The sequence below is a fragment of the Apaloderma vittatum genome, unplaced genomic scaffold, assembly GCF_000703405.1.
Source record: "Apaloderma vittatum isolate BGI_N311 unplaced genomic scaffold, ASM70340v1 scaffold16686, whole genome shotgun sequence".
NCBI classification, from domain to species: domain Eukaryota; kingdom Metazoa; phylum Chordata; class Aves; order Trogoniformes; family Trogonidae; genus Apaloderma; species Apaloderma vittatum.
Genome location: NW_009720226.1, coordinates 9,589 through 24,444, shown reverse-complemented (window position 1 = coordinate 24,444; position 14,856 = coordinate 9,589). Strand labels below are relative to the sequence as shown.

The 14,856-nt window shown below is 37.4% G+C and overlaps 1 protein-coding gene across 1 annotated transcript; it reads left to right on the top strand.

Moving 5' to 3' along the window:
• Positions 1-2,063: 2,063 nt before the first annotated feature.
• Positions 2,064-13,276, top strand: FUNDC1 (FUN14 domain containing 1; the record flags this gene model as incomplete). The annotated part of the gene is made up of 4 exons (XM_009870949.1): positions 2,064-2,220; positions 4,083-4,158; positions 10,923-11,051; positions 12,644-13,276. Coding segments are annotated over 4 exons (440 nt in total), but the record flags the coding sequence as incomplete, so codon positions are not given.
• Positions 13,277-14,856: the final 1,580 nt, after the last annotated feature.

Genomic DNA, 14,856 nt, shown 5'->3' with positions numbered 1-14,856 from the left:
CAGGCGGGAAAAGTATGCATGATGTTACACCACAAGGAGGGGAGTTGTTTTTTTACCAGTAGAAAATGCTGTACCAGTTTTATTTTTCACGCCACGTACTATACCTGCACGAGTTTTGGTTTGAATAGTATTAATTTAGGGATAGAATTAACTAACAGTCTATAGCAAGTATTTTTATGTTCTTCTCAGTTTAAAGACGTTAAACAGTTTGCTTTAAACCCCAAAATTGGAAAGAAGGAACCTTCAAGAACAACTTGTTAGCATATGGATCTATTTATGTTTCAGTATTCATAGACTGATAGGATGGTTTGGGTTGGAAGGAACCGTAAAGGTCATCTAGTGCCCACCCCTGGCCATGGGCAGAGACACCTCCCGCTAGACCAGGTTGCCCAAAGCCCCATCCAGCCTGGCCTTGGACACTGCCAGAGCTTCTCTGGGCACAACCTGTTCCGGCACCTCACCACCCTCACAGTGAAGAACTTCCTGATGCCTAGCCTAAATCTACCCCTCTCTAGTTTAAAACCATTGCCCCTCATCCTGTCGCCACACACCCTTGGAAACAGTACCTCCCCAGCTTTCCTGTAGGCCCCTTCAGGCACTGGAAGACTCTATAAGGTCTCCCCCGAGCCTTCTCTTCTCCAGGCTGAACATTCCTGGCTCTCTCAGCCTGTCCTCATAAGGGAGGTGCTCCAGTCTCCTGATCATTTTTGTGGCCCTCCATAGGTACATGTCTTTCTTGTGCTGGGGGCTCCAGAGGTGGATGGAGTCTGGCAAGAGAACACTTACGTAATAATAAAGGGACATAATTCATACTTACATAGGTATATGTTGCATTCTCTAACTTTTTACTCATAGTAAGAGTTTAAAAAAGCTGCTGAAATTCTTAATAAAATGTTTGTATGTTTTACTTTATAATCCTAGATAGTAATTAAGCTTTTCTTCATCTCTGGAATTTGCTAGCATCATTTGTGAACGTATATTTTACCTTAAATATATTTAACCAAAGTGGACTCTAATTCTTGTATGCCCATAGAACTATGATACGCTTTTAAAATGTTTTTCTTTAAAAAATCTTTCCTTTGCTGTTTGAGTATACATAGAATTTAGGATCTATAATTTGAAGTTGTAAGAGGCCTATTTTGAAAATTGGCAAAATTGTACTTAAAATACGCAACTTAATTGAAGTTCCGTCTTCCTATGTTTCACATGTTGTGGAAAAGGAAAAGAAGTGCCTGGTTTTGGCTTATCAGCATATGCTAACATCTGTCCCTCTGAGGAAAGCACTGGGCCAGAAGTTCTCAGTCTTTCAAAGCTTTGGTCTATCCAGAAGAGGTGTGTGTGCTTTCTATTAAATTAGAAATGTTTCACATTGCTTAAGATCATAAAAGCAATTGTAGGAGGTCAGATGAAAGCCCAGCATCCTGTGTCTGAAGGCCATCAGCTGCAGGATGAGATAAGAAAGATTTAACAGGGTACACATGTATTGATACTTTTTCAGAATGTTTTTGATGATTTTCAGCCCAGGACCTTGTTAGCCATGGTGGTTCTCTTTGTGTCTGACAGGCTTTGGTGTACTTTCTGCACCACCACTCCCTTTAACTTGTTCTGTTATTTGGAATTCACATCAGCTTTTGGTGTCTGCAACATCCTGCAGCAAGCTGTTCTACAGGTTAACTGGGGCTTCAGGTGGGTGGGGACTGAAGGAGAGGAAGACTTCTTTTTGTGTCGAACAAGCTTCCTGGTAGTTTCATCTGATACCTCTTGGTTTCTATACTTGATCAGGTAGGAGATTCCTGTTCGCCTTCTCTCTGACAGTCATGGATTTTATAGATTATACCTCCCTACAGCCTTCCTTACCTTGAAGATTAGGGCATAAGATCTCAAAATCCTTTGTTCTGTGAGCTGCTAGAGCGTAGATAGCATGTATGCTGAAATTTAAACCATTGGATTAGCCAGTTAATACAAGAAAAGGTTCTGTTAACGTTTGGGGTGTTTATATAAGTTGTTAATTTTCTGTATAACTGAGAAAATAACTTTTTTTTTCTTTTTTTTTTCTTTTTAAGAACATGAAAGTGATGATGATTCCTATGAAGTGTTGGATTTAACAGAATATGCACGGCGTCACCATTGGTGGAATCGTCTGTTTGGCCGGAATTCAGGACCAATTGTAGAAAAATATTCCGTAGCTACCCAGATTGTGATGGGCGGTGTAACTGGCTGGTGAGAGAGCACCACTTTTCGTAACTATGCTAGACCTTTTACTTTGTTAGAAGATCCCTTTCCAAGGCTGTTCGAAGCAGTTAAATTTATCTTCTCTGACAGGATTTCTTTTATCATTGGTCAAGATTATTCATGTATGAACAATTTCTTAACTCGGTACTCTGACTCACCAATCTGAAGTGTTTTTGAGTATTGGTAAAACACCAGTTATCTAAGGAAACTCGTACTAGTTACTGTGAAAAGGATTTGGGGAAATGTCAAAGCTCTAAAAGTACAAGGAATAAATGGAAAATTACTGCATATAACTTTTGTTTGCATGGAAAAGCTTATCTCCTTACTAGTATAGATTTAGAAACTTGTTTATGATATCGTGGCTAAGGTATTTTTTATAACGAAGTAAGACAGAAATTAAGAAAGAAAATGTGTGGCAGAATGTAAATTAAATTAAGAGGCCCATATCATAGAGACTTTTTTTGCTCTAAATTGAGCGGGAGTAATTTTGAACAAATTAACAGTTAACTCTCATATTAACTGAAGAGAGATACCCCAGCAGAGTTACGCTAAAATGATTCATGGTGAAAGTTAGACAGTAAAGATGAGAATTTAAGCTGGAAAATGTGGCCACAGCCTTGGCAGTTCTGTCAATATATTTGTTATTTTCAAAGGTGTTTAAATTGTATTTGTCTACTCCAGTACCCTAAAAGAAAAATTAAGTTCAGTGAGAAACAACACTGTGCACAGTGATTTTAAAAACAATTATGCAAGATTTGGAAGATGAACTAGACTAAAAATGAAATAGTCATGTCCAGGCTCTGTACAGCTTTGAGGGTTGTAGCTCTAGCTTTCAGTCTGATCTTTTTATTTCCTTCTGTCGCTTTAAAATTTTTGTTTAAGAGTTAGATGTGTATTGTAAACTCTAAAGTTTTTAGGGAATAGTTCACCTTGGCATTGATAGAAACTGGCTTATCAAAAGATCTGGAAACTCTCGGTATCTGTAGATGTATATTCTTCGTGTATATAAATACGAATTCACTATTCATACACAGGGGGTAAAAAAAATTTCTCTGTGTGTGCGGGCTGGTTGGAAGGAGGATGGGTTGGACACCAGCAGCGTAGCCCAGAGAAGTTTTGGAACCATCAGCCTTGGCAGCACCGAACGCTTGCCTGCGCTGGGACCCTCAGCAGCCTGACTTAGCTGGGAGGTCGGATCAGACTTTGCAGCTGGCTGGTTTTGGGAAGTGGCTGGACTAGATGACCTTCCTGCCCAAACTGGTCTATGGTGTCGATATCTGTGCTGTTCTCGATTTGATGTGGGAGTGTTTTGAGACCGCGAACGTGATAATTAATTTTCTGGTTGCCTTGATCCGTTAAAAATAGACCAAGGCCATTTCCCAGTAGAGGGGCCCTGCTGATTTTAACTCTGCGGTAGAAATGTAACATCTTTTTACCTATGCTATGGGATGTGTGGTTAAGATAAATGATGGTGTAATATATTTACCTTCTATTCGGGAACAGTAATAATGGCACTTTTATATTATTACATTGTGCTTTAATAACATGCATTTAATAGTAGCCTACAGCTTTTGTGCATAGACAAGGTCGGGACACCTCAAGTTTACCTTAAAGGGGCCATCAGACTGCCATGAACTAGCAGCCGTTACTCATGTCTGTTAGACATTATTAATTAAATATTATTTGCATTAAGTATTTTGATTTTAAAATTGAAAAACATGAAATTATTCATTTGCTTTGTTAAATGAAAAAATAGTAATAGTTGTAGATGGGAATTTTGGAGTGTGGCATTGTTCAGCAGACAACTTCATTGGACTGGGTTTTTTTTTGTTTTGTTTTGTTCTCCTAAGGTGTGCGGGATTTTTGTTCCAGAAAGTCGGAAAGCTTGCAGCAACTGCAGTAGGTGGTGGCTTTCTTCTGCTTCAAGTATGTAGCATTTCATGCTTTATAAGTTGGCAAATGTTATTTACTAAACAATAGGAAAAACACAGCTGTTGAATAAAATTTAATTAGGAAGGCTTCTTATCTACTTAATCTTTTTAGTCTTATCAGTCAAAAACTTATGTTTCATCTGGATATTGTGTACAAAAGAGACATTTCTAAAAATCAGTGGTAAATCAGAATCTACTCTGTCCTGTAAAACAGTTTGTAGGAAGACAAAAGAAACCTTTGTGCAGAAACTGAGCTGCTGTGTGTGGTTCAGTTTTGCCAGGCTAGAGGAACCTGTAAACCTATGGTTAGGAAGATCAAGGAGTTTAAGCTGTTTCTGAGAATTTTATCAGTGCTTTCAGAGATGTGGACTTCTTTGGCAGTTGCTTGGAAGGCTTCCTCTGGTCCCATTATGAAGCAGCGTTTTTCGCTTTTCTCCCCATGCTGTATTTACTGGTTCTCTCTGTTGAACATCTGAAGCGTTGATGATTTCTGATGGCTATGTTGCATTCCTCTGTTCAACTGGACTTCAAGTCCAGAATTTTTAAGTTACGTTATCTGGCATGACCATTTGCCTTTTTCATCAGATACGGTGGTTAGAGGAGCACATACTTCCAAAAAGCCTTCAAATTAGGTAATGAAACTTTAAATTAAAAAGATTTTCACATATCCTTCTGTAAGATGCCAAGTAAGTCTTAGGGTTTTTTTAACTGACATTTTTCGTGATTTAGTGCCTGAGAGCTTGTAATTTTTCCTTAAATCATTTTGCAGGAAATAGGCTATTGCCCATGTAGGTCCGATAATATACCATTTTTTGAGGCAGGTTGTTGAAGTATGGGGGTTTTTTTTGTTATTTAATCTTTGAAACATGACACTGGAGGATTTTTCTTAAAGGCATATCCCACTTCTAGGTATTCCTTTGATTGTAATGGCTGTTGCAGTCAGCCACTGATCAGGAGGCTTGGGTGGTACCTCTGATTGTTGCTGCATAATGCATCAAAATGCCATGGTTATATGAAATACTCTTCTTCCTTCATGATACCTTCCAGCCCAACACATTCTGTGATTCTGTGATGATGTACCCCACTGTTTCAGGGTTTGTTTGGGGGATTTTTAAACCCCATGCTAAACATGTAACTCAACTGTGGCACTCTCCTTGAGAATGTGTGCTCTTGGAGCTATTTGGTTTAAGTTGTTTTCAACAAATATAAAGTGTATTTTATTTTGAATTACTCAAAAGCAAGTATCAACAATGTAAATAATCAAAGAGGAATAGTTTTGATATCAAGGTTTATAATATTAGCATTCACTATTATGCATTAGTGAGTTTTTTCAATCTCCTAGAAATCACTAATTGTTAGACTTCTACCCAAACACAGGGGTTAATTTTGCAAGGGTGTTGAATCTGAAATGGTATAGAATCATCCAGATGTAAATTTTTGGCAAAATGTGCTTTGCTGGCAAGTGAATCAGTTTGATGGAGCACTCTGGACTTCTTTAACCCATAATGTGTATTTCTGGATCATGAGGGAAGAATTACTTCCTTTTTTAGATGTATATCAGTGGATCTTGAAGTACTCATCATCCTTTTCATCTGCTTGACTTAAAGATCTGAATCTCTCTTCCCGTGTTGTATGCCGTTGCTCTTAATTCTTTTAATGACTATTACTACCTAAATGTATCTGAAGAGCCTACAGAACAGAGGCTCTGCAGAACAGAAGCTCCAGGAGTAGCGGGCAGAATGTCACCAGTGTGTCCCTTTGTTAGTACTTCTGACAACAGGAAGCTGAGAAGTTAAAGACCTATAGGCAGAGGAAAACAGAAATTGCTTAAAACACGTTACTGATTCAGTATTTTTCACGTTGAGCTGCGAAGTTTGCAGAGCTTTCCTGTGCGTAAAGTAGTTTTGCCATGTGTTTGTGTGTCTTGGTTGATCTCGTTTACAGTGTATCGGAAAAGGAATATTATTCAAGAGGAGAAATGAGCTGCATGTTTTGATTGAGTTGTCTGTATATTTAATTAAGTAAGCTCAGCTTCTCTTGAAAGGGAATGAAGTAAATGCCTTGGCCTTTCATTTTAATTCAAAACGGTTTGCATTTTAAAGCTGAGTCATAAATTCTATAGTGTAATTACATTTCTGTAGTCTTCAATTTTTTCATTTAGAGATCACACATCGTGATTTTAATTTCCCTATGAATACATGTTTAGCGCTTCCCCTCAGTGGGCAGAAAAGCAATTCAGCATATGACCAGAAACTTCCTTTTTATCTGTAAATTTTTCTGCAGTTGTAGATTTCATTTCAACTGCTGATTGCAATATTGATGTTGTAATTACCTGCTAAAACAAGAACTTCTGCAGAAGGCAGGATTCTTGGCTAAAGCCCATTCAGTGAAACATTTCTGTCATGAAACTAAAAATGCATTTTTACTTCAAGTGTGTGATGACTTGATCGCAAGAAATCTAGTAGGAAACTGAAAGCAGTAAATTTTTGGAGTGTTGGTTTGTACGAGAAGCTAAAGAAAATTTTCAGCTTTTTGTTAGTGATCTAGAAGTTTTTCAGTCTCAATACAGATTAAGTGAAAAGTAGTCTGAGGAAGAGAATAAAAATGACGTTAAGGAATTTGCATAGTATTTCAGAATTAGGATCTGTCATCACATCTTTGTGCTGGCTATTTCAGCAGCTTAATCTGATTAATTAACTACCCTTTTTTATTGAAATAGATGTAGTTCTTCAAATGTGGTGGTGTAAGACCAATACCCCTGCGCTATATTAAGGAAAATATAATTCATCTTTCATAAGAAGTAGGGGCTTTTCTTTGAAAACTTCTAGCTGGTACAGCACAGTTGAGTGAAGTCTTGAAGAGTAGGGACGTCTGAACTCAGTGGTTCTGCTATAACGAATTGAGTTAAAGCATCTGTTCTTAATGAGTACATGGTCTCTCTGTTTTTAAACTCCTGTATCCTAAGTAAAGGTTTCATTGCTTTTTGCTCTGCAGTCAACATATAAATTGCAGGGTTTTTCCATTGTATGTTCACTATTTTGTTTTTGTTCAGTTACTGTGCTCTTGCTAATACATTTTGCCTCATCCCATTAATATGCCATTGATGAATTCAGTTCAGTTTTTCATTAAATTATTTTCTAACTTTAGAAAAGGAAAGCTTTGGAAACAGTGCAAGAAGCGAAATAAACTCCCAGATGTCCTTGGCTGCAGCTTTTATGGGGGTTTGTTGATACTGTGCCATGATGATGATGTGGCACCTCAGTGAAGGGAGGAGAGAACAACTCGCTTCTGGGGGTGAGGATTTAATAGGGAAGAGTCGTATTCACTTTTGTGTTGAACACCCCACTTGACAGTTGATGTGGGCTGAGTTTAAGGGAATGTGTGGTGGAATAGTGAAAGGAACCGGTAGTTGAAAGTCAGCCTTTTAAAGAGGTACCTTGTTCCTGGCAGGTTTTGACATGGAGAGGTACAGTTTCTCTGCCTTTGTGAATGGGAACAGTTTCACAGTGGAGCTGTGCCAGCACATAATGATGGCTCAAGATACAGCCTCTGCAGTGTAACTCTTATTAAAAAAAAAGAAGTATTGTATTATTTCTTGGGCCCTCCTTGTCTTTGTATATTGAAGTTAGAGACTTGTCAGATTTATTTCAGAGACTTGCTGAGTGTGGTGGGGATTGCTACCGATCTAAAGACCAGAAAATACCTAAAAGTGTCTGTGGTTTCTGTGTGCTGTGCAAGCAGCTGAGCACAGGGAGCTCACATTTACCTTCTAGGCTTGATTGCACTTTTTTAGTCTGAGAGATTTTGTCTTTGAGGAAATTAAAACTTTTGTCCCATCTTACCATATTTTTTTTGCTTTTAAACATTTTTTTGCTCGTTACTCTTAGTAGTATTTCACTTGCATGCAAAGTACTTGCATGCCTTTCCAGTATCAGCCCCAAAATGAGGTCTTCCCCTGTAGATTCTCTCTTGTCTTTCATTAGTGTAGAGACTGATGCAGGCATTTTTAGTATTCCTGCACTGATGTATTTTTTGAATTGCCTTTTTTGAAAACGTCCTTAATTTTTTCAACAATTCTGGAAGATCTTGAACAAAAATTAATTCTGTTACTACTATTTTACATATATATGATATTATTTCATTATTATAATTGGAAAAATAGATAGATTTATGTATATACGGAAATGTACACTCACTCTCCTATATGTTTCTTTATAAATATGTATACATGTATGTATAGACCTGTATGACTCCATGATATATGTAGGTATGGAACTGATAATGGAATATTACTATTTTAGCTTGTTATTGTAGGAACTGGGTTTAAAAATACTAATGAACTTTAAGAATTTGTGTTTATGTAATTTACTGTTCAAGCAAACAGTTTTTTTATTATGTATTAGGTTCTAAAATTTGAAGTCTGTGTCACCAAATTTGATTTCAGTGGGATTATTTCCACGCTTACTTTCAAAGTTATGTAATTAGTAGGATTGCAGCCAAAGTAGATATGACACAGAGTCTGACTATCGCTGCAGTGAAGTGCAGGGGTTTTTTTGTTCCTCTCAGTTATAGATTTTATATTCAAGACATTGTCCTCTGTTGCTTATTTCACAGATGGGTACAAACACTCAAAAGCAGAACTTGAGATCTCTCATTCTAAGTTCAGGGAGAAAAGTACTGTAATTTTCATTGTGTAAACTGGAGGTTTGATACAAATGTAAGTTGTAACTATTGGAGAGCTAAACAGGACTTAATTGAAAACTTCTGCCTCCTCCTGTACTGTATGGTTAACTGAGCTAATTAAACTAGGCCTAATGAAACTTTCTTTTAAAGTCTATTTGCTTGTTTTATTTTATTTTTTACAAGCAAGCCAAATATATTACCATTTCTTACATTTTGTTTGCCTGGATAGATCAGGCCATACTTAGTTTTCAGTTTAACGAGTTGGAAGGCACCAGTTCAGTGCCTGGGCTCTTCTGAAATTCTTGTGGTGGTGTTGAATTCATAAAATAAAAATTATTCCAGTGTGCAACTTTTTTTTTCTTTTTTTCCCCACTCAGTGTATCATCCAGGGACTGAATGTGCAACCATTACAGCTTTAAAACTGGTTGTGTGTTTTCATACTGTATAGACAGGACTTAATTAGCTATCCCTACCGAACACCAGTGCCTGTGTGGTTAAATGATTTTACAGGAGACAGGCAGTGTCAGTGAATTTGGTATATTCTATGTTACAAAGTGAAGGAGAGTGTAATATTTAATAAGTTCATTTTGCATATGTCCAGTGAATTACTTTTTTTTAAACCCTGTGCAAAGCTGGAAACCAAAGTTTGCTTTCTTACATGGGTAGTCTTTTAGGGGCTTCACTTCGAATTCAGACAAAATCTGTCTGACATTTGTTTCATTTTAGTTTTTTTCAGGATCATGAAATTCTAATTTGTGGAGGAATATATTGCCTAATTATTGTGGCTGTTGTAAAACAAGCTAGATGGTCTATTTTTATTTGTTTGGTAGAGAGAACTATGTGACAAAGTCAAAATGCAGTGCCTGTAAGCAAAGTAAAACATTTCCTTTTATGCCACATCTGATAAATTGTGTCTTTAATATCTGTTCCACAAAAGTTCATTATCTGTGACTTTCCTTTAACAGTTGTACCGTTTGCATAGAACTCTCTTATATAAATTACACAAATTTTTCACACATGACCTTAAGAAGGACCTGAGAAATCTCACTCTTCGTAAAGAGTTTTTTATGTAAGAGTCATTTACGTGTGACGTTAATGGTCTGTCTCTTTGTCTTAGCAATTAAAATAAGCAATAATCCTTAGTTTTGATTTTTTTCCTCTTCACCACCCCTCCCCAACTAATGAGTTGTTTGCATTGACTGCTCTCTAGAGCATACAGTAATTGCCTGGCATTTTTTTGATTTTTTTATTCTATAACCTTACAGACATTTAAATTTGTATTTATTTTGTGAATTGTCTTAAGGAAATTGGTAGAACTGTCAGTGTTGGTCAAGTGACAGACTATCTTACTTTTTTCCAGAGTCAAATCTTTGTAAGAGAAATAGAGCAAAGGTTTGAGATGCTGGTTAAACATGCTAAAAATCTCATGGATGTTGTTTTAAGTATTTTGGGAGTTTGAGTGTAAATTGATATGAACTGTCCCCTAAAACTTACCAGTTTTGCTGTTGTTACAGAACTTGCGCTGCACACAGGCCATGTTATTTTTCTAGATACGTTTTTTTTTGTAGAAAGTATGAGAATTCTCTTGTATCGCATAATTTTTCCCTGGACACTTTAAATGATGTGGGTCAAAATAGTAGTTTTCAGTATTTTTAAGGATGATTCTGATTATCCTCAGATACCCTGTCACAAATCAGAATTCCACAATTCAGAAAGAAGCTGAAATGAAACATTTTTGTTGTTGTTGTCCTGTGACTGTCCTTTTCTCTTTCCTTATCTTACACGTAAAGTAGTACATGCTGAAGGAGAAGCATTGTTACGTAAAGCTTTTATACCTAAAGAATAGAGAATCGGTAAAATTAACAGGAGTCTACTGAACTTTGCCATTGTTTGTTCTTACCTGAAGTGCTGTTATTGTGGAAAATACTAGTGTTTGGACAATTGGAACAATGTCTTTTCCTGCATCTGTAATAAAAAGAATAATTTAAGAAAATCCATTTTGTAGGCACTTAGATACTGTGGTTTGATTCATGAAATGTGAACTAAGACTGTACTAAATACCTTTTATTTTCCTAGATTGCTAGCCATAGTGGATATGTACAAGTTGACTGGAAGAGAGTTGAAAAAGATGTAAACAAAGCAAAAAAACAGTTAAAAAAGCGTGCAAATAAGGCAGCACCTGAAATCAATACTCTAATTGAAGAGGTAAGTCTAAAGTGATAAACTTTTCTACCAGGTAGTTTTTCTTACCTTCCACTGCAGGTGATGAAAGACTTCAAAATGCAGGTGCCAAACTGGAAGGCATCAGAAATAGCCTGGCTGTGCATTTTATTGAAAGTTACCAGATTGTACTCTCTTCTATTCGTTTAGCTTTCTATGCTCACTCTTAAAGATGACACGCAGACTTCAAAGTGAGCGTATTTCTCCAGCTGGTAAGGTTGAGACTGCCATTGGCTTTGCCATTTAGCCTGTGCAGATTTTTGGCTAGTGAGAAAGCCAGTGAAGGCTATGAGACACTAAAAAGCTGAGGTGTTGTTGTTAAACCATGGTAGCTACGAAGACAAAACCCAAATCTTCTTGGACTGCTGATAACAAAATTATGCGATTGAAAAGACTGACTTTTCCTTCTGGAGAAAAGCTGTAACTACTTTGTAACTAGAGTTGGTTTTTTTATCATACACAGTTTGAAGGATATCTGTCTTCAGAATCTGACAGTTACATACTGTGTTGAAAAGAGGTAGCTTGTGATACTGATCAGTGTCACTGGAGCTGTTTCATTCTGTCATTTGAAGACTTCTGTTTAATCATTTCACTTTTTCAGAAGTATGTTTAGGCTTTTTTTTACGTATTTTCACATTTCATATAGGCTATCTAAGTATCTCTGTCAATAACTGTGAATCCTGATGTGAAATACGCTGCAGACAATGTAACAACAGTCACACCAGCACTGTGTAATTAAGATTTTTGGCATATCAGATTTAACCTATATGGAGTTGCAGCTAGGTTGATAAAAATTACCTTAAATTTTCATGTGAAGTGTAAGTTCAAGAGAGAGAGTTTTCTAACTTCTTTTATACCCTAAATAGCTTAATTTGTCCTTCTCCACTGCCCTGCAGAAATGGGTGGGACAGGATGGGGTTTTGGTTGTTTCTTTTTTGTTCTTTTTTTCTTCCTCAAGTTATGTTACTTTCTTCTAGTTGTGTGTTAGTAGCCAATTTGAAGTGTTTGAAGTGGGGGGTTTATGAAATGGCACATGTTTGATGCAACGTTCTACGCTCTGTGATACTACTTCACGAAACATGGTGCACAGATGTCATCATATTTAAGTGCTTTTTTGTAGAATTAAGTTGTTAGGAAGCTGGTTCATAGTGGAGTGAAGTATTTTTTTTTCAATGATCTAACCTTCAAAAAACCAGTATTTTTTAATGTTAATCACATGAAAAAAATTTTTTTTAAAGTCACGGTGCTGCTCATGCCAAGGGAGTTTGTAAAACATCGGTCTTGTTTTAATTGAAACAAGAGTGGTATTGGCATGAAATTGCTGTGACAATTCCTCTGTATTTTGACTTCAAAAATACTAACTGTATTTTAAATATATTGTTAAAGACAACTTGAGTTTTCACTCCATTGGTGCCAGCATTTGCCACCTAACTTTGTGGGTTTTTAAACACGTTGCTTGCCCCACGTCTCGCCCCATGGCTTTATTATTTTTGTTTCCAGGCTGTTATAATAAATATTAAATGCTACAGTCGGACACAATTAACTCAGTTCTTGACGAACACTCTTTTTCTTCTCAGTCAACAGAATTTATCAAACAGAATATCGTGGTGTCCAGTGGATTTGTTGGAGGCTTTTTGTTAGGCCTGGCATCCTAAGGACCCGAATCGCCTCTTCCTGATGGCATCCATGTCGGCAAAGAACAGTTGTGGCGATGCGCTGTCTCGAAGCAGCGTGGGTCACTGGGCCTTCCAGAGCGAGATGAGTGGACTAGCTAGACAACTTGGAAGCTTTTACATTTCAGGCTTTTGCCTCTTGAAGCTTGATAAAACTAGGATATGCTGAAAAACTGTGCAGTGTGCTCATTATAGCATTTTTGGGCAAAACTGGTTCATCTTCATCATGACTGTTTTTATGACCTTTCAAGATCTAGCATTTTTTAAAATGTTATTCTTGGAATATAGATATGTAACCGTACTGTGAGAACGAAAGCTCCATTTCTATGTTTTTGGTTAAATACTGTTTATCTTATCAGTATTTCTCTTCATGCTGTAGTAGATAGTACCAATGACTACATAATGTATGCGGTATTATAGTTTCAGCCTCATGGCTGTCCGTGTTCTTTAGAAGTCACTGCAATAATCTGTCAATCTGTAATACCTTTTTACAGAGTATTAAATAACAAAGAATCATGAGCTTATTAAAGGTGAAAATTAGCTTTGACTCTGACCTTTGCGTACACAGAAAATAAGAAAAATCTCATGCCTATAGCCTGCAGGCATCTGGTACAAATATTTGCAGAGATACTTGTGATATTTGTGTGCTATGTAAATCCAAATATGTTATTTTTCCCAGATGTGTAGGCATGTGTAAACTCATAGATAAAACTGTTAGAAGCAGGTAATTGTTGCAAGCGCAGCCTCCACAGCGATCTGCTGCTTGATATTTTTACACTCGGTAAACCACAGAGTTGGTTTCAGAGTTCAGGAGCTGGTGAGATGAAGTGTTGAGGCTCCTGCCCAAGCACCTCGCAGGGGCCAGTACTTGGTAGGGCTTGGTAAGATATGAGCACTGAGGGAACTCAAGGCTGCTGGAATGATGCTTACTTTCACATCTGTTGCCACCGTGTCCTCCCCAACTTCGACATTTTTGTTTCGTTTAGTTTTTTCACAACCATTGCTTAATTTGAGTTTCACTGTCTAGGTTGTCAGCTCTGGAAAAGCGGTACAGATTGACTTCAGTTAGCTTTTTGGAAGAGTGCTTATTTGTTCTCAAGTCAGGGCAAGCAAATGGGAATTAATCTGCTCAATGTGTTTACTGCCTCCACGTTAGATGGATCAAAGCAGGAAGCGGATTCTAAAGGAGATTGGAGACATAAGTGGGGATGGGCTGGAAAACTTATTCTCAAGTAGGTTTTTAAGGTGCTTTTGGTAGTTTCTTACTAGTTTACTCCAAAGAAGTTGAGAATCCAAACAAATGCTTAATGCAATTTTCTGCATTTCAAACTTGTGACCCTTTTAGAATTTTCTACCCAGAAAGGGCTGTCTACTCTGTCCAAACTCCTAGTTTTGTACTGTACCAGCAAGTTAATGTGCAGTGGAGTCTCTCATGCAAGTTCTGCGGGATTCACGTTCACATGCCTGAACAAGAGTGATTCATCAGGATCAGGTGGATGTGAGCTCTGGGATGTACAGGACATGGGAGCTGGGCTGTGTGTCAAAGGCATTGAGTACGACAACCTCATTTAGATAAAGATGAGCGCATCTGTGGTCTTCAGAGACTTGTGTTATGTGTTGGCTTCATATATATGTGCATTTCTGGCCAAGATGAGTACTTTACAAAGCGTTTCTATGCGGTTTAAATGTTTAGTCAACCTAAAGCCTGGTTAAGACACTTGAAAACAAAACATGCACCCCCAACCTCAGGAAACAAATGGCCACAAATAACATGTTAGAATCCTAAATATTTTTATTTAAGGTGAATATCTAAAGTTATGTGAACACAATTGTGGCACTTTATTGGAAATGGGAAGCCCCAGGAGGAATGTGCGTGATCGGTCATGTGGGCTTTAAAAAACAATTCAGCAAGATGAAAATGTTAAAATGTGGAAATATCTTCACCTTAGTGTTAGTCCAAAGGATAATGGGAAGGTAACCACTCAGCTCTTTTCTGCTGATGAAGCTAATGGATTTTTGGCATATCAGAAGAGCTGCTGAAGCCAACTGATGTGAGTCACACATCCTGACTGGAATGAGCTTGGGCATTCTGAAGGGCTTTAGGAATGAAGTTGTCA